Source organism: Carcharhinus amblyrhynchos, chromosome 19, assembly GCF_965287045.1.
Source record: "Carcharhinus amblyrhynchos chromosome 19, sCarAmb.v2.hapA, whole genome shotgun sequence".
Lineage (NCBI taxonomy): Eukaryota > Metazoa > Chordata > Chondrichthyes > Carcharhiniformes > Carcharhinidae > Carcharhinus > Carcharhinus amblyrhynchos.
In genome coordinates, this window is record NC_137342.1 from 16360635 (window position 1) to 16379836 (window position 19202).

Genomic DNA, 19202 nt, shown 5'->3' on the forward strand with positions numbered 1-19202 from the left:
CTCCTTTAGAGCTGATATTGGTGATGAGGCATACGACATTGGAGAATTGGGGCCCTTGTTTCACATTATTTAAAATATAGCTGATAAACTTCCTTAATAGTGACCGTTGAGTTCAGCCCCTTTGTTGAAAGAATTGGAAGATGTTTCACAATTTCACATACAACCTCACAGCAGGCTAGTCATCATCATGAATAATTATTCACAGTGATGATGAGCACTGATTCATTCCCAATTTATTATCTGGATAATCAGGAATTGTCTCCAGATGGGTCTGCAGAAATTGAGCTGAATAAATGAGAGGGAACTTGCCACATTGTTGGCCCACCCACATTTCAACCTTTGCCAAATGTTTCATGAAGGATAATGCTTTGTCCCAGTCTGAGGTTCCATTTGGAGCTCAAGGCCCATGCATATTTTAACAATCAGCACCATCTGGGATGTGGATTTGCTGAATCCGATCAGTGTCTTAAATATGACCTTGAAAAAATGTTATCCTTATAATTCCCCACCTGGGTGCTGACAGGATGAGCCAAGTGGTGGCCTCCTGTGCCATAATTTCTGTAATTCTATAGTGGAGAACTTGTCACTCTTGTAAAAGGAAGCACACTTAAATAATAACAGGGCAATTGTTTAAGGATTTGTACAAGAGTTCTCAAACCTGTAGTTAACTTTCTTTTAATTAATTTAATAACTAATAATTCTTTTAAAACTGTCACAATACTGTCCCTGTTCAAAATACTGTGCTGTGGTTGTAAATAATTTCTCTCTTCAAAAGAAACAACTTCAACAACAGTGCCAACCATCACATCTGAGTCTCCTGCCAGTTCCACAACTGGTGAGTGAATTTTTATATTAATGAGCACACAAAGTTACCATTTTAGTATTTTCAGCTATAAGCTCACTCCCTTCTTCAAAATTTTTGTCTTATTATTTCTCAAAATGTGCAATAATTACACTAAATTATTTTCTTTGATTTATTTGGCACAAATCATAACATCTTAGCTTGATAATGCACAAATGTTCGTATGATTTGAGTCAGGGTTTGTGAATTTGCATATATTTAATATTTTTCAGAGTTAACAAGTACAACAGTGTCACCAACAACAACTGGCTCAACCACTGGCTCCACAACTGGTGAGCGATTTCTCTCTCTTTTTATACATTGCAAGGATTTAGATACAAGCGGTTTCATTACATCATCAGCTCCTTGCCTGTGAAAGTCTGTTGCCTTTCTCTCCTAGTGTATTCTTCCATTCCAGCCAGAGGGCAGTGTTTATTGGCATCAATGTTGACCAGAATTTTGTTTTGATTTGATTTATTTCCAAAAGCCACCTGAGAGTGCACGCTTGACCTAATAAATTTTAAAATCTGCCTCTCCTGACTTGGTATACACAACGCATCTTAATCTGGTAACTGGATTGTAAAACTAAGTTAAAGATAACATTAAACTATTTGGCACCAGTTTATTCAGTAAAGCTGATAACTATCACTGAATTTTGAACTTTACAACTCAATATATTGTAAATTTCTCCAGATTGTAATCCAGGTATTTGTTTATTGAATAACAGAGTAATTGCTATTTTATACAGGGTACCATTGCATCTTGCCTGAATCCCCTTTTAAGCTTCAACGTATACTATTTGTCAGCACAGTTTGAGAATATAAAGGGAGATTGGAATCGGTATTCCAAATTCAATCTTTCACTGATAGCCCGATGGAGGGCTTGGCAGTGGTGCAGATGGAATGTACAATGTATAAAATGCCACACAAATATCCAGTTGACACCTATAAGAAAAGGCTTTAATCTTTTCTTCACGTTCTCTCATGTATTCCCTGCTAACTCATGTTCTAACTGTTTCAATACTGTCCTGATTCAAGTTGTGTGAATTGATTGTGAAAGTCTTTGTTTTCCTTCAGAAACAACAACTACATCAACAGAGACAACCAGCACAGCCACTTCTACTGCCAGTTCCACAACTGGTAAGTGTTGTTTTCTTCGATTCCTGCAAGTAATTAAATGTAAGAATGCTATTACACCTCAAACCCCTGGTCAGTGAAAACTCCTCTATCAACTTTGCTTCATTCTTCACATTCTTGTGTCAGAAGTTGCTGGTCCACCTCCAGAGCCTGGAGCACAAAATCTAGTTTGATTTTTAGTATTCTACTGGGGAAGAAAAACACAGGCTGATCTCTCGGCTGTTGGATTAGACATTCCATTGGGATCTTGTGTGCACATACTGGTGAAAGAAAAGTTCTTGCTGCATTATTTCAATGATTAGTTGGGTTTTATCTTTAGGAGGCTGGTCAGTGCTTATGCTTGACAAAACATCTCAAGGAAAGGAATTTCACGTTGATTTTTCTATAATCGGTCTCTGCCCAAGTTGATTGACACCTTACCCATGTTGCAAAGTGACTGCACAACAATGGTAATTTCTTGGCTGTCGAGAATTTTGGGTGATACCAGGTAGCAGATGAATTGAATTCATTTCATATTCACAAACTCTCTTTTTTAAATGTTGGGAAATGCTCAACGTCATTGGGAAACGGGGACGAGTTGAGCCTTGGAGACCATGCCGAACTTCAAGAAAAGTTTTTATTCCACATGCATGAAGGAGAGATGGACTCAGACCTGAAAATCCCAGGTTGCCTGCAAGTTCTCTCTGCATGTCGTAGATTCACAAAGTTTTACGTTATCATATTAATTCCTAGAGTTAGATACAAGATGGTTCTTCCCATCTCATTATGCAAAATACGTTGTTCACTCCACCCCTGCTAATCATTTTTCTGGATGTATCCGTTTATAATGTCAAAACGTGTGTTTGCCCAACCAATCTACAATGATGCATTAATTGCTACCCCCACTCCCCTCCCCCTCACTAGCTGGTCATGTTTTACAGAAGACTGTGGCTTCCTTGGATTGTATGAAGCCTGGGTTATCTTAATGCCAGTTCTCCCATTATCGTGATAACTCAAAGATCTCTTGTGCGTTATTATTTGAAGTTGATAGCGTGCGTTCATCATTATCTGTCAGCAGAGTAGACTCTAGCTGTCTGTATTAACCCTCTCTTCCCTTCTGGTGAGGCCTGTCTGTCTCTGATTGCCCCATGTAACTCTGCATTTATTACACTGAAAACAAACAAAATATGAATGGACACACAAATTAAAATATGAAAGACATGATCCCTGATGTTGCCCTGCAACAGTCATTCTTAACAGTTTTCTTTCCTCTTGTGTAGAATCGACAACAAAGACAAGGGCAAGCAGCACAACTGAGGTGACTGCCAGTTCCACAATTAGTGAGTGATTCCTTCTTTTAATACACATTTGCAATTCTGTTAACATAAAAATGTTGTTTTCTCTTTTCAGCATCGTGCCTATGAATCATATTACCTCCCCCTGCTAGTTTTGATTTTGAGTGTTGTAATGTGATGGAAACATATATCTCATGTCATAGATCTGTCCAGTTGTCTTGTGGTGAATCTCCATTACGGTGTGTTTCGGGATTCCATTGGAGTTTGTGGTTTTGAATGAGATTATTATCTTTCAGAGAGTGCAACTACAACAGTGCCACCAACTACCACTGGCTCGACCAGTAGCCCCACAACTGGTGAGTACTGGTTTCTTATTTTTTCCACTTCATCTCATTGACGGTGAAAGTCCATTCCATTGCACTTCCAGCAACCTAATCCATTCCCACTCCTGGACGACTTTCTTTCATTTAAACTTTGAAGGAATCTGGACCTGGAACCTCCGAACTCGCTTGAGGCTAGGAATCTCCGGTCCCAATTCAGTGCATGGAGATTTTTCCATTCTCTTTTAGGGCTTGTAGTGGTGACAAGGCATCCAACATTGGAGAATTGGGGTCCTTGTTTCATGCAATGATGTCGTACATCAATTAATTCCCGTTTTATTGTCTGGGCAATCAGGAATTGTCTTCAGTTTGGTTTGCAGATATTGAGCGGAATAAATGAGAGGGCAACTTGCCACGCTGTTGTCACATCTACATTTCAACCTTTTGCTAAATGTTTCATGAAGAATAATGCTTGGTTCCAGTCTGAAGTTCTATTCAGCATTCAAGATCCAAGCGTATTTTATTAGCCACCACTGTCCGGGATGTAGATTTGCTGAATCTGTTCGATGTTGTAAATATGACCTCCTAATTTCCTACCTGGGTGCTCTCATGATAGCCAAGTGGTGGGCTCCTGTGCCAGAACATTTCTGTAATTCTATAGTGGAAAGCGTGTTACTCGTGTAGAAGGAAACAGACTTTATTATCATGTCAAGGTAACTGTTTGGGAATTTGTGGAAGAGTTCTCAAACCTGTGAACTCTCCTTATTAATTAATGTAATAGCCAATAATTCCTTTGAAACTGTCACAATACTGTCTCAGTTCAAAATTCTGTGCTGTAGTCATAAATAATTTCTCTCCTCTTCAGAACAAACAACTTCAACAGTGCCAACCACCACATCTGAGTCTACTGCCCGTTCCACAACTGGTCAGTCATGTTTTCTATTAATGAAAGCACAAATTCTGTTAATGAACATAAAAAATATTTTTACTATTTCAGCACTTTCAGTATAAACTCGGTTACCTCCTTCTTCAAAATCTTTCTCTTATTAGTTCTTGTCAAATGTGCAGTAATATTATTTATTTTCTTTCATTTATTTGGTGCAAATCATGTCATCTTGGCTTGATAATGCATATAAATGTTCTTTATAAATTGAGTCATAATTTTGTGACTTCGATTTGTATTTAATATTTTTCAGAGTTAACAAGTACAACAGTGTCACCATCAACAACTGGTGAGTGAGTTCTCTTTCATTATACATTGCAAGCACTTAGATACAAACAGTTTCATTACATCGTCAGCTCCTTGTCTGTGAAAGTCAGTTGCCTTTCTACCCCAGTGTATTCTTCCATTCCAGCCAGAAGGCAGTATTTATTGGCTTCAGTGTTGACTAAAATTTCATTTTGATTTATATTCCAAAAGCCAGCTAAGGGCACACAATTGATCTGAATAAATTTTAAAATCTGCCTCTCTTGACTTAGTGCACACAACACATCTTAATCTGGTAACTCAAATTGTAAAACTAGATTTAAAAATAACACCAAACCCCTTGGCAACAGATTATTCAGTGAAGGTGATCATCATCATTGAATTAGGCATTCTGTCGATATCTTACGTGCACACATGCTGGTGAAATAAAGGTTCCTGGTTCATTATTTCAATGGTTATTTCAATTTCTCCCGATTGAAAGCCAGATAATCATTTATTGTATAACTGTGAGTAATCACCACTTTGTGCACTAGATCATCGTGTTCTTGTTTGAATCTGCTTTTAAGCTTTCAAAGTAATTTGTCAGCACAGTTTGAGACCATTAAAGGGAGACTGGAATCGGTGTATCAAATTCAATCTTACACAGTGATGCTGTTGTGATGGAGAGCTTGTCAGTGGTTCAGATGGAATACACAATATATAAAATGACTTGCTAATGCCCAATTGGACTCCTGCAGGAAAAGGCTTAACTGTTTTTTGCAAATTCTCTCATGTAATCGCTGCTGACACTTGTTCTAACTCTTTCAATCCTGTCCTGATTTTGAGTTGTGTGAATTGATTGTGAAAGTCTTCGTTTTTCTTCAGCAACGACAACTACACCAACAGAGACAACCAGCACAGCCACTTCTGCTGCCAGCTCCACACCTGGTAAGTGTTGTCTTCTTTTAATACCCGGAAAGAATTAAAAGTGAGAATGCTTTTACTCCTGAAGCTCCCGGTCGGTGAAAGCCCCTCTGTCAGCTTTGCTTCATTCTTTGCATTCCCGCAACAGATGATGGTGGGATCAAGTTCACCTCCGGAATTTTGAGCGCAGAAACTAGTTTGGTCTGTTAGTATTCTGATGGAGGAAAGCACTGGACTGAAGTTTTGGCTGCTGGATTAGACATCCTGTTGGGATCTTGTGTGCACCTGCTGGTGAAATAAAAGTTCGTGCTGCATTATTTCAATAATTAGTTAGGTTTTATATTTAGGAGGCTGGTCAGTGTTTATACTTGAAGCAACATTTCAAGGAAATGGATTTTACATTGCTCTTACTGTAATCGGTCTCTGTCCCAAGTTAATAGACATCTTACCCACATTGCAACAGTGACTGCACAGCGATGTTAATTCCTTGGCTGTCGAGCATTTTGGGTGATATCGGGCAGCCAATGAATTGAATTCATTTCATGTTCACAAACTCCCTTTTAAACGATGGAAAATGGACCCAATTGATAATTTCTCTCAAAGCTCCCCGATTCGAGATGGATACATCGGTTTTTAACAGTTTAGTTTGTTTTTCTGCAGAATCAACAACAGGGACAAGCAGCACAACTGAGATGACTGCCAGTTTGACAACTGGTGAGTGATTCCTTATTTCAATAAACATTCACAATTCTATTAGCACAAAGATGTTTTCTCAATAATAGCACCTTCATTGTGAAGCCTATGATATTTGTCTCCTTGACACGAGACTGATTTCATTTTTAGAGATGTAATAAGACCCAAACATATATTTAATGTTGCCAATCTATCCAGTTGTGTTGTGATGAATCGGCATTAAAGCATGTTTAGGAATTGCATTGAAGTTTTGTGGTTTTGAATGTGATTTATTCTGTTTCAGAGGGAACAACTACAACAGTTCCAACCAGTACAACTGGCTCGACCAGCAGCTCCACAACAGGTGAGCATTGGTTTCTTCACTGTATAATAACAAGGCATCAAACACAAGTATTTTTTTTGCATCCAGTTTGTTGGCAGTGAAACCTAGTCTATTCCTGCTTGTGGACAGAGATTATTTGATTAACTACTATAGAAATCTGGTTTTGATTTAATGAAAACATAATTGTAAGACTTCCTTATAACTGACCATTGAGGTCAGACCCTTTAATTTTATTGTAAACAGACATTTTGAAATTTCATCCAGAAATCAGGACAAACTAGACGTCACCATAGTTTTTTAATGCAGTGTTGGTGATCTTCAGTGAATTCTGCTCTTATTATCTGGACATACAGGAATTGTCTCCAGATGGGTTTGTCGAATAACTGACAGTAGGAGCTGTGAGTTTCCGTTTGTTCTCACATCCATATTTTGAACTATGCCAAATGTTTCATGAAGGGTAATGTTGTGCTCCAGTCTGAGGTTCCATTTCGTGTTCAAAGAGAAGTAGTATTTCCAGAGTCGCCACTGTTTTGGATGTAGATATTCTGGATGCGATTGGTTTCACAATTGTGACCCTGAGGAAAGATAGCCACATGATGCCCCACTGGGTGCTATCACAATGAGCCAAGTGGCCCCCTTCTGTACTGTAACAGTTCTGTCATTCTACAGTGGAGAACTTGTCTCTCGTGTAGAAGGAACCACACTTTATATTATGGCAGGGTAATTGATTGGTGATTTGTAGAAGAGTTTTCAAACACATAGTGAACACTCTTTTATTTTATGTAACAACTAAATTGACTTAATACTGTCCCAATTCAAAATTCTGTGGTTGTAAATAATTTCTCTCCTCTTCAGAAGAAACAACTTCAACAACAGTGCCAAGCATCACATCTGAGTCTCCTGCCAGTTCCACAACTGGTGAGTCAAGTTTTCTATTAATGAACATACAAATTTATTTTCACTATTTCAGTATTTCCAGCTTTAAGCTCAATTACTTCCATCTTCACGATCTTTGTCTGATTAATTTTTGACTTGTGCCGCAGTTTTACCTTAATTATTTTCTTGGATTTATTTGTCACAAATCGTATAATCTTGCTTGATAATGCATACATGTTCTTCACCAATTGAATCAGAGCATTGTGATTTTGAATATATTTAATATTTTTCAGAGTTGACAAGTACAACAGTGTCACCAACAACAACTGGCTCCACAACTGGTGAGTGGTTCCTCTTTAGTGACCACTCTTTTACTTTAAGTAATAACTAAGCTCCACAATACTGTCCCAATTCAGAATTCCGAGCATTGATTGGAAATAATTTCTCTCCTCTTCAGAAAAAACAACTTCAACAACAGTGCCAACCACCACATCTGAGTCTCCTATTTTCGCTATTAGTGAGTCATGTTTTCTATTAATGAACAGGCAAATGTATTTTCACTATTTCTGCATCATTCAATACACATTCGCAATTCTATTCACACACAAATGATTTTCCCCATTTCAGCATCCTCACTATGAAGCATATCATCTCCTCCTGCTTGACATGAGACTGTTTTGATTGTGATTATTGTCTTTCAGAGAGCACAACCACAACAGTGTCACCAACTACAACTGGCTCGACCAGTAGCTCCACAACTGGTGAGTGCTGGTTTCTTCAGTGTATAATAGACACAAGCGTGTATAGCCTTAGACACAATTCTTACTTTTCAACTTCATCTCATTGACAGTGAAAGTCCATTCCTTTACACTCCCAGCAACTTGATCCATTCCTACTAATGATCAAATGTTTTTCATTTAATCTTTGAAGAAATCTTGAGCATGGTTCGCTGACTTCACTTGTGGTTGGGATTCTCCAATCCCACTTCAGTGAATGGAGATTTGGCTGAGCACCAAATTCTTTTCTCTCACTGGTAGTGGTGGTGAGGTGTACAACATCGGAGGATTCAGGTCCTTGTTCCAGTTTATTAAAATACAACTGAAAAATATCCTTTAATGTTGACAATTGAGGTCAGTCCCTTTTTCTCATAGTGAAGGAAGACACTTTGCAGTTTTGATAGAAACTCAGAGCATGCTAGAGGTCACCAGGAGTGATTATTTATACGTTGCTGGATGAGCTTCAGTGAAATGCCTTTTTATAATCTGGATCATCAGGAATTGTTCCCAGATGGGTCAGCAGGTATTGAGCTGCTCAATAACAGAGTAGAAGCTGAGAGTTTCCACATTGTTGTCACAATTACAATTCAACCTTTGCCAAATGTTGTATGAACGATAATATTTTGTTTCAATCTGAAGTTCCATTAGGCACTTGAAATCCACCTCTATTCTAACAGCCGCTACTGTCCAGGATGTAGGTGGACTAGTTGCTTTCCGTGTCTCAAATAAAACGTTGAAACTGATACCCTCATGGTTCCCACCTGAGTGTTGACACGACGGGCAAAATGGCCTAATCCAGTCCCAAGACACTTATGTAATTCTGTAGTGAAACACATCACCTTGTTCAGAAGGAAACACACATCATATTATTGGTAGGGTAAGCATTTGGGGATTTGTAAAAGTGTTCTCAAACCCTTAGTGAAGGATATTTAGTTTGTGTAATAACTGGTACGTCTTTTAAAACACTCTCAATACTGTACCAATTCACAATTCTGTGCTGTGCTTGTAAATAATTTCTCTCCTCTTCAGAAGAAACAACTTCAACCACAGTGCCAAGCACCACATCTGAGTCTCCTGCCAGTTCCACAACTGGTGAGTTATGTTTTCTATTAATGAGCACAATTTATTTTCACTATTTCAGTATTTCCAGCTTTACACTCAATTACTTCCATCTTCAAGATCTTTGATTTAGTGTTTGACTTGCGCAGCAGTTTTACCTTAATTATTTTCTTTGACTTATTTGGCTCAAATCATGTCATCTTAGCTTGATAATGCATAAATGTGCATTTATGAATTGAGTCAGAGTATTGTGACTTTAAACATCTTTAATATTTTTAGAGTCGACAAGTACAACAGTGTCACCAACAACAACTGGCTCAACCACTGGCTCCACAATTGGTGAGTGATTTCTCTTTCAATATACATGGCAAGCACTTCAATACAAGCGGTTTCATTACATCGTCAGCACCTTGTCTGTGAAAGTCTGTTGCCTTTCTCTCCCAGTGTATTCTGCCTTTCCAGCCAGAGGGCAGTGTTTATTGGCATCAATGTTCCAGACTTTTGATTTATTCCAAAAGCCACCTGGGAGCACACACTTGATTGAAATAAATCTTAAAATCTGCCTCTCCTGTCTGAGTGTACAGAACATTTTAAGTGGTAACTAGACTGTAAGATTAAATTAAAGATAACATGAAACCACTCGGCAACAGTGTATTCAGTTAAGGTGATAATCATCTTTGAATATTGAGCTGTACATACTGATAAATGGGAAACTTTTTTCCAGATCGAAATGCAGGTAATTGTTTATTGAATAACAGAGTAATCACTATTTTGTGCAGGGTATCATTGTGATCGAGTCTGAATCCCCTTTTAAGCTTTGTGTATTCTATTTGTCAGTACAGTTTGAGACCATAAAGGGAGACTGGAATCAGTGTTCCCAATTCAATCTTTCACAGTGATACTCTTCTGATGGAGAGCTTGTCAGGGTTCAGATGGAATACGCAAGATATAAAATGACTCGCTAATATCCAATTGGGCCTCTGTAGGAAAAGACTTTAATCTTTTCTGCCATTCTCTCATGTATTCCCTGTTAACTCAAGTTTTAACTCTTTCAATACTGTCCTGATTCAAGTTGTGTGAATTGATTGTGAAAGTCTTTGTTTTTCTCCAGAAACAACAACTACATCAACAGAGGTAACCAGCACAGCCACTTCTTCTGCCAGTTCCACACCTGGTAAGTGTTGTTTCCTTTGATTCCTGGAAAGAATTAAAAGTAAGAATATATAGCTCCTGGTTAATGAAAACCCCTCTGTCAGCTTTGCTTCATTCTTCACATTCTCGCATCAGGTGATGGTGGGATCAAATTCACCTCCAGAATTTTGAGCACAGAATCTAGTTTTGATCTTGATGTTCTGAGGAAGGAAAGCACTGGACTGAAGTTTTGGCTGCTGGATTAGACATTCCATCGGGATCTTGTGTGCATATGCTGGTGAAATAGAATTATAGAATCCCTACGGTGCAAAAGGAAGTCATTTGGCGCATCGTGTCTGCACCAACCTCAATCCCACCCAGGCCCCACACCGCCTACTCCACATATTTTCCCTGCCAATCTCCCTGACACTATGGTCAGTTGATCATGGCCAATTAACCTAACCCGCACATCTTTGGACGGTGGGAGGAAACCCACGCAGACACAGGGAGAATTGTGCACGTTCCACACAGACAGTGACCCATGCCGGGCATCAAGCCTGACACCCTAGTGCTATGGGACAGCAGTGCTAACCACTGCCATCGTGCCGCCCAAATAAAAGTTCTTGCTGCATTACTTCAATCATCTAGTCAGGTTTTATATTTAGGAGGCTGGCCAATGTTGATGCTTGAAGCAACATCCCAAGGAAATGGATTTCACGTTGCTCTTTCTGTAATCGGTCTCTGCCCAAGTTGATTGACACCTTACATTGCAACAGTGACTGCACAACAATGATAATTTCTTGGGTGATATGATGCAGCCAATGAATTGAAATCATTTCGTATTTACAAACTCTCTTAAATGATGAGCCCAATTGGTAATTTCTCTCAAAGCTCTCCCATTCGAGATGGATATTGCGGTTCATAACGCTTTTGTTTGTTCTTCTGTAGAATCAACAACGAGGACAAGCAGCACAACTGAGACGACTGCCAGTTCCACAACTGGTGAGTGATTCCTTCTTTCAATACACATTCGCAATTCTATTAGCACAAAAATGTTTTTTTCAATTAGAACGTAAGAGCGTAACAACTAGGAGCAAGAATAGGCCATCTGGCCCCTCGAGCCTGCTCCGCCATTCACTAAGATCATGGCTGATCTTTTTATGGACTCAGCTCCACTTACCCGTCCCTCACCATAACCCTTAATTCCTCTACTGTTCAAAAATGTATCTATCCTTGTCTTAAAAATATTCAATGAGGTAGCCTCAACTGTTTCACGGGGCAAGGAATTCCACAGATTCACAACCCTTTGTGTGAAGAAGTTCCTCCTCAACTCAGTCCTAAATCTGCTTCCCCTTATTTTGAGGCTATGCCCCCTATTTGTAGTTTCACCCGCCAGTGGAAACAACTTTCCCGCTTCTATCTTATCTATTCCCTTCATAATTCCAATGAGTATAGCCCCAGTCTACTTAGTCTGTCCTCATAAGCCAACCCTCTCAATTCCAGAATGAACCTAGTGAATCTCCTCTGTACCCCCTCCAGTGCCAGTATATGCTTTCTCAAGTAAGGACACCAAAACTGTACACAGTACTCCAGGTGTGGCCTCACTAGCACCTTTATAGAGCTGCAAGATAACCTTGCTGTTTTTAAACTCCATCCCTCTCGCAATAAAGGGCAAAATTCCATTTGCTGCCTTAATTACCTGCTGCACCTGCAAACCAACTCCTTGAGATTCCTGCACAAGAGCACCCAGGTTCCTCTGCACAGCAGCATGCTGCAATTTTTTTACCATTTAAGTAACAGCCCATTTTGCTGTTATTCCTTTCAAAATGGATGACCTTTATCAACATTGTACTCCATGTGCCAAATCCTTGCCCACTCAATTAGACTATCTCTGTCCCTTGTAGTCTTTCAGCATCCTCTGCATACTTTGCTCTGCCCCCCCATCTTCATGTCATCTGCCAATTTTGACACAGTACACTTGGTCCCCAACTCCAAATTATCTACGTAAATCGTAAACAATTGCGGCCCCAACACTGATCCCTGAGGCATACCACTAGTCACTAATTGCCAACCAGGAAAACACCTATTTACCCCCACTCCTTGCATTCTGTTAGTTAACCAATCCTCTATCCATGCTAATACATTACATGTAACACCGTGCAACTTAATCTGATGTGGCAGTCTTTGGTGCGGCACCATGTCAAATGCCTTCTGGAAATCCAGATATACCACATCCACAGGTTCCCCATCGTCCACTGCACATGTAATATTCTCAAAGAATTCCACCAAATTAGTCAAACATGACCTTCCCTTCATGAAGTCATGCTGCGTCTTCCCAATGGGACAATTTATATCCAGATGTCTCGCTAGTTCTTCCTTGATGATACGTTCCAGCATTTTCCCAACTACAAAAGTTAAGCTAACTGGCCTATAGTTACCTGCCTTTTGCCTACCTCCTTTTTTAAATAGTGGCATCACATTTGCTGTTTTCCCATCTGCAAGAACCATCCCAGAGTCCAGCGAATTTTGGTAAACTACACTCGTGCATTTGTTATTTCTTCCACCATCTCTTTCAGTACCCTGGGATGCATTCCATCAGGACCAGGAGACTTGTTTACCTTTAGTCCCATTAACTTGCCCACACTACCTCTTATGGTAATAGTTTCTAGGTTCTCACCTGCCATAGCCTTTCTGTCATCAATTTTTGGCATGTTATTTGTGTCTTCCACTGTGAAGACTAACACAAAATACCTGTTCAATGCCTCAGCCACAATAATAATAGCATCCTCCTTAAGAAGCATATGACTTCACTTGTGAAGCCTGATTTCACTTTCAGAAATGTAATGAAATCTAAACATATATTTAATGTTACATATCTACCCAGTTGGGGTAGTTGTCTTGGGATGAATCTCCATTAAGGCATGTTTAGTAATTGCATTGAAGTTTTGTAGTTTTGAATGTGATAATTGTTTTTTCAGAGAGCACAGTTACAACAGTGTCAACAACTACAACTGGCTCGACCAGCAGCTCCACAACTGGTGAGTGCTGGTTTCTTCAATGTATAATAGCAAGTGTATATTCAGTCAAGCTTCCAGCTTGTTGGCAGTGAAAGTGCATCCCTTTACACTTCTGGTAACTTAGTCTATTCCTGCTTGTGGACAGAGGTTACTTAACTATTAAAGAAATCTGGTTTTGATCTATTGGGAATATAATTGTAAAACTTCCTTATGACTGACCATTGAGGTCAAACCCTTTATTTTTATTGTAAACAGACTTCTAGAAACTTCTAGAAAGTCAGGATAGGCTAGACATCACCATGGTTTTTTAATGCGGTGTTGGTGATCTTTAGTGAATTCTGCTCTTAATATCCGGACATACAGGAATTATCTCCAGATGGGCTTGTCGAATAACTGACAATAGAAGCTGTGAGTTTCTGCTAATTCTCACATTTTGAACAGTGCAAAATGTTTCATGAAGGGTAATGTTGTGTTCCAGTCTGAAGTTCATTAGGTGTTCAAAGACAACTAGTACTTCCAGAGTCACCACTGTTTTGGATGTAGATATTCTGAATGCGATTGGTTTCACAATTGTGACCTTGAGGAAAGATAGCCACGTGATACCCCACTGGGTGCTACCACAGTGAGCCAAGTGGCCCCCTTCTGTACCGTAACAGTTCTGTCATTCTACAGTGGAGAACTTGTCTCTCGTGTAGAAGGAACCACACTTTATATTATGGCAGGGTAATTGACTGGTGATTTGGAGAAGAGTTTTCAAACACATAGTAAACACTCTTTTATTTTATGTTAGAACTAAATTGACTGAATACTGTCCCAATTTAAAATTCTGTGGTTGTAAATAATTTCTCTCCTCTTCAGAAGAAACAACTTCAACAACAGTGCCAACCACCACATCTGAGTCTACTGCCCGTTCCACAACTGGTGAGTCACGTTTTCTATAAATGAATGCACAAATTTATTTTCAGTATTTCTAGCTTTAAACTCAATTAGTTCCATCTTCAAGGTCTTTGATTTAATTTTTGACTTGTGCAGCAGTTTTACCTTAATTATTTTCTTGGATTTTATTTGTCACAAATCATATAATCTTGCTTGATAATGCATAAATGTTCTTCACCAGTTGAGTCAGAGCTTTGTGATTTGGAACATCTTTAATATTTTTCAGAGTTAACAAGTACAACAGTGTCACCAACAACAACTGGCTCAACCACTGGCTCCACAACTGGTGAGGATTCCTCTTTCATTATATGTTGCAAGGACTTAGATGCAAGTGGTTTCATTACATTGTCAGCTCCTTGTCTGTGAAAGTCTGTTGCCTTTCTCTCCTGGTGTATTCTTCCATTCCAGCCAGTGGACAGTGTTTATTGACATCAGTGTTGACCAGAATTTTGTTTTGATTCATTCCAAAAGCCAGCTGAGAGCACACACTTGATTGAAATAAATCTTAAAATCTGCCTCTCCTGTCTGTGGACAGAACATATAGAAAGTGGTAACTAGATTGTAAAACTAAATTAAAGATAACATGAAACCATCTGGCAACAGTGTATTCAGTGAATATGATAATCATCTTTGAATATTGAGCTGTACGTATTGATAAATGAGAAACTTCTCCAGATTGAAATGCAGGTAATTTTTTATTGAATAATAGTAATCACTATTTTGTGCAGGGTATCATGGTGTTCTAGTCTGAATCCCCTTTTAAGCTTTCAGTGTATTCTATTTGTCAGTACAGTTTGAGACCATAAAGTGAGACTGGAATTGGTGTTCCAAGTTCAATCTTTCGCAGTGATACTCTTCTGATGGAGAGCTTGTCAGGGTTCAGATGGAATACACAATGTATAAAATGATTCGCTAACATCCAATTGAGCCCCTGTAGGAAAAGACTTTAATCTTTTCTGCACATTCTCTCATGTATTCCCTGCTGACTCTTGTTCTAGATCTTTCAAGTTGTGTGAATTGATTGTGAAAGTCTTTGTTTTCCTTCAGAAACAACAACATCAACAGAGACAACCAGCACAGCCACTTCTGCTACCAGTTCCACACCTGGTAAGTGTTGTCATCTTTGATTCCTGGAAAGAATTAAAAGTAAGAATGCAATTACACCTGAAGCTCCTGGTTAGTGAAAACCCCTCTGTCAGCTTTGCTTCATTCTTCACATCCTCTCATCAGATGATGATGGGATCATAATAATTTCTTGGCTGTCGAGCATTTTGGGTGATTTGAAACAGCAAATGAATTGAATTCATTTCATATTTACAAACTTTCTTTTAAACGATGGAAAATGCACCCAATTGGTATTTCTCTCAAATCCATTTGAGATGGATATATCGTTCTTCACGGTTTGTTTGTTCTTCTGTAGAATCAATGACAACAACAGGGACAAGTAGCACAACTGAGATGACTGCCAGTTCCACAACTGGTGAGTGACTCCTTCTTTCAATAAACATTCACAATTCTATTAGCACACAGATGTTTTTTCAATAATAGCACCCTCATTGCGAAGCAGATGACATTTGTCTCCTTGACAAGGGGCTCATTTCATTTTCAGAGATGTAATGAGATCCAAACATGTTGCCTATCTATCCAGTTGTCTTGGGATGAATCTCCATTAAGGCATGTTTAGGAATTGCATTGAAGATTTGTTGTTTTGAATGTGATTATTCTCTTTCAGAGGGAACAACTACAGTCGTGCCAACCAGTACAACTGGCTCGACCAGCAGCTCCACAACAGGTGAGTGCTAGTTTCTTCACTGTATAGTAGTAAGGTGTCAGGCACAAGTGTTATTATCTGCATCCAGCTCCTTGACAATGAAAGGGCATTCCTTTATACTTCTGGTAACTTAACTTCTGTCCACAAGCAGGAATAGACTATTTGAGTAACTATTATAGAAATCTGGTTTTGATTTAATGAAAATTATAATTGTAAAACTTCTTTATGACTGACCACAGACCCTTTAATTTTATTGTAAACAGACTTTTTGAAATTTCATCCAGAAAGTCAGGACAGGGTAGACGTCACCATGATTTTTTAATGCAATGTTGGTGATCTTCAGTGAATTCTACTATTATTACCTGGACGTACAGATGGGTTTGTTGAATAACTGACAGTCGAAGCTGTGGGTTTCCACTTGTTCTCGCATCCACGTTTGAATATTGGGTGTGGAACGGACTGAGATTTGAGTTATGAGCAACTGAAGCCGCACGTTGCCTGTATGAGGGCTTTGAGTCAAATAATCTCCACAAGGATTTCCTGACTTAGTTGCAGGTTGCTTACCTATTCCAGGGGATAAGATGTACAGAAGTATAAGGTGGTGGCAGCATCTGTGAAGAGAAACAATTTTAGTTTAATGAAGGGAAATGTTATGTTCCAGTCTGAAGTTCTATGAGGTGCACAAAGATGACTAGTACTTCCAAAGTCACCACTGTTTTGAATGTAGATATTCTGGATGCGATCGGTTTCACAATTGTGACCTTGAGGAAAGATAGCCACATGATATCCCACTGGGTGCTGCCACAATGAGCCAAGTGGCCTCCTTCTGTACCGTAACAATGCTGTCATTCCATAGGGGGGAACTTGTCTCTCATGTAGAAGGAAACACGCTTTATATTATGGCAGGGAAATTGATTGGGGATTTGTAGAAGAGTTTTCAAACATGTAGTGAACACTCTTTTACTTTATGTAGTAACTAAAATGTCTCAATAGTGTCCCAATTCAAAATTCTGTGCTGTGGTTGTAAATAATTTCTCTCCTCTTCAGAAGAAACAACTTCAACAACAGTGCCAAGCATCACATCTGAGTCTCCTGCCAGTTCCACAACTGGTGAGTCAAGTTTTCTATTAATGAAAGCACAAATTTGTTTTCACTATTTCAGTATTTCCAGCTTTAAACTCAAATGCTTCCATCTTCAAGATCTTTGTCTGATTAGTTTTTGACTTGAGCAGCAGTTTTACCTGAATAATTTTCTTGGATTTATTTGGCACAGATCATACCATCTTGCTTGGTAATGTATAAATGTTCGTCACCAACTGAGTCAGAGCTTTGTGACTTTGAATGTATTTAATATTTTTCAGAGTTAACAAGTACAACGGTGTCACCAACAACAACTGGCTCAACCACCGGCTCCACAACTAGTGAGTGATTCCTCTTTCATTATACGTTGCAAGGACTTAGATCCAAGCAGTTTTATTACAACGTCAGCTCCTTGTCAGTGAAAGTCAGTTGTTGTTCTCTCCTGGTGTACTCTGCATTCCAGCCAGAGGGCAGTGTTTGTTGGCATCAATGTTCCAGAATTTCATTCTGATTTATTTCAAAAGCCAGCTGAGAGCGCACACTTAATTGAAATAAATGTTAAATTCTGCCTCTCCTGTCTCAGTGTACAGAACATTATAAAGTGGTAACTAGATTGTAAAATTAAATTAGAGATAGCATGAAACCACCCAGCAACAGTGTATTCAGTTAAGGTGATGATCAACTTTGAATATTAAGCTGTATGCCTTGAAAAATGGGAAACTTCTCCAGATCGAAACGCAGGTAATCGTTCATTGAATAACAGAGTAATCACTATTTTGTGCAGGGTATCATGGTGTTCTAGTCTGAACCCCGTTTTAAGCTTTCAATGTATTTTATTTGTCAGCACAGTTTGAGACCATAAAGGGAGACTGGATTCGGTGTTCCAAATTGAATCTTTCACAGTGATACTGTTCTGATGGAGAGCTTGTTAGGGTTCAGATGGAATACACAATGTATAAAATGACTCGCTAATATCCAATTGAGCCCCTGTCAGAAAAGACTTTAATCTTCCCTGCACATTCTCTCCTGTATTCCCTGCTGACTCATGTTCTAACTGTTACAATACTGTCCTGATTCAAGTTGTGTGAATTGATTGTGAAAGTCTTTGTTTTCCTCCAGAAACAACAACTACATCAACAGAGATGACCAGCACAGCCACTTCTACTGCCAGTTCCACACCCGGTAAGTGTTGTCTTCTTTGATTCCTGGAAAGAGTTAAAAGTAAGAATGCAATTACACCTGAAGCTCCTGGTTAGTGAAAACCCCTCTGTCAGCTTTGCTTCATTCTTCGCATTCTCGCATCAGGTGATGGTGGGATCATAATAATTCCTTAGCTGTCGAGCATTTTGGGTGATTTGAGACAGCAAATGAATTGAATTCATTTCGTGTTTTAAAAACTCTTGCATGCCATGAGGCCCCCTTCTCCGCCCCTCCAGATTCAGGGATCTGAACCCGACTCCCTTTCGATCGGTTGAGGGCAACAGAGGCCATCGCCTGTCCCTTCGGAATGGCACTCGCCCACCTCTCAGGACCGACTGACCCATGTTCAACTGTTGTTCACATGGAACGCTTCTCCACTTCGGCCTTAAGTCCTCGTTTGAATATTTGCTACTACCATCAAGATCTTCATTCTTCACATTCTCGCATCAGATGATGGTGGGATCAAGCTCAGAATTTTGAGCACAGAATCTAGTTTTGATCTATTAGTGTTCTGAGGAAGGAAAGCACTGGGACTGAAGTTTTGGCTGCTGGATTAGACATCCCGTTGGGATCCTGTGTGCACAAGAAATAAAAGTTCTTGCTGCATTATTTCAATGATTAGTCAGGTTTTATACTTTGGAGGCTGGTCAGTGTTTATCC

General features: G+C 39.2%; 1 protein-coding gene across 1 annotated transcript in view; it reads left to right on the forward strand.

Moving 5' to 3' along the window:
* Nucleotides 1-19202, forward strand: part of LOC145355597 (uncharacterized) — a 138691-nt gene that overhangs the window by 71063 nt on the left and 48426 nt on the right. Inside the window, exons 47-69 of the mRNA XM_080207848.1 lie at nt 776-835; nt 1075-1134; nt 1918-1980; nt 3237-3296; nt 3548-3607; nt 4437-4496; nt 4768-4803; nt 7866-7913; nt 8030-8089; nt 8274-8333; nt 9378-9440; nt 9687-9746; nt 10519-10581; nt 11487-11540; nt 13517-13576; nt 14414-14476; nt 14718-14777; nt 15539-15598; nt 15912-15971; nt 16224-16283; nt 17310-17372; nt 17624-17683; nt 18462-18524. Coding sequence (XP_080063974.1) covers nt 776-835; nt 1075-1134; nt 1918-1980; nt 3237-3296; nt 3548-3607; nt 4437-4496; nt 4768-4803; nt 7866-7913; nt 8030-8089; nt 8274-8333; nt 9378-9440; nt 9687-9746; nt 10519-10581; nt 11487-11540; nt 13517-13576; nt 14414-14476; nt 14718-14777; nt 15539-15598; nt 15912-15971; nt 16224-16283; nt 17310-17372; nt 17624-17683; nt 18462-18524 — 1356 coding nt within the window. The remainder of the gene's footprint in view (nt 1-775; nt 836-1074; nt 1135-1917; nt 1981-3236; nt 3297-3547; nt 3608-4436; nt 4497-4767; nt 4804-7865; nt 7914-8029; nt 8090-8273; nt 8334-9377; nt 9441-9686; nt 9747-10518; nt 10582-11486; nt 11541-13516; nt 13577-14413; nt 14477-14717; nt 14778-15538; nt 15599-15911; nt 15972-16223; nt 16284-17309; nt 17373-17623; nt 17684-18461; nt 18525-19202) is intronic.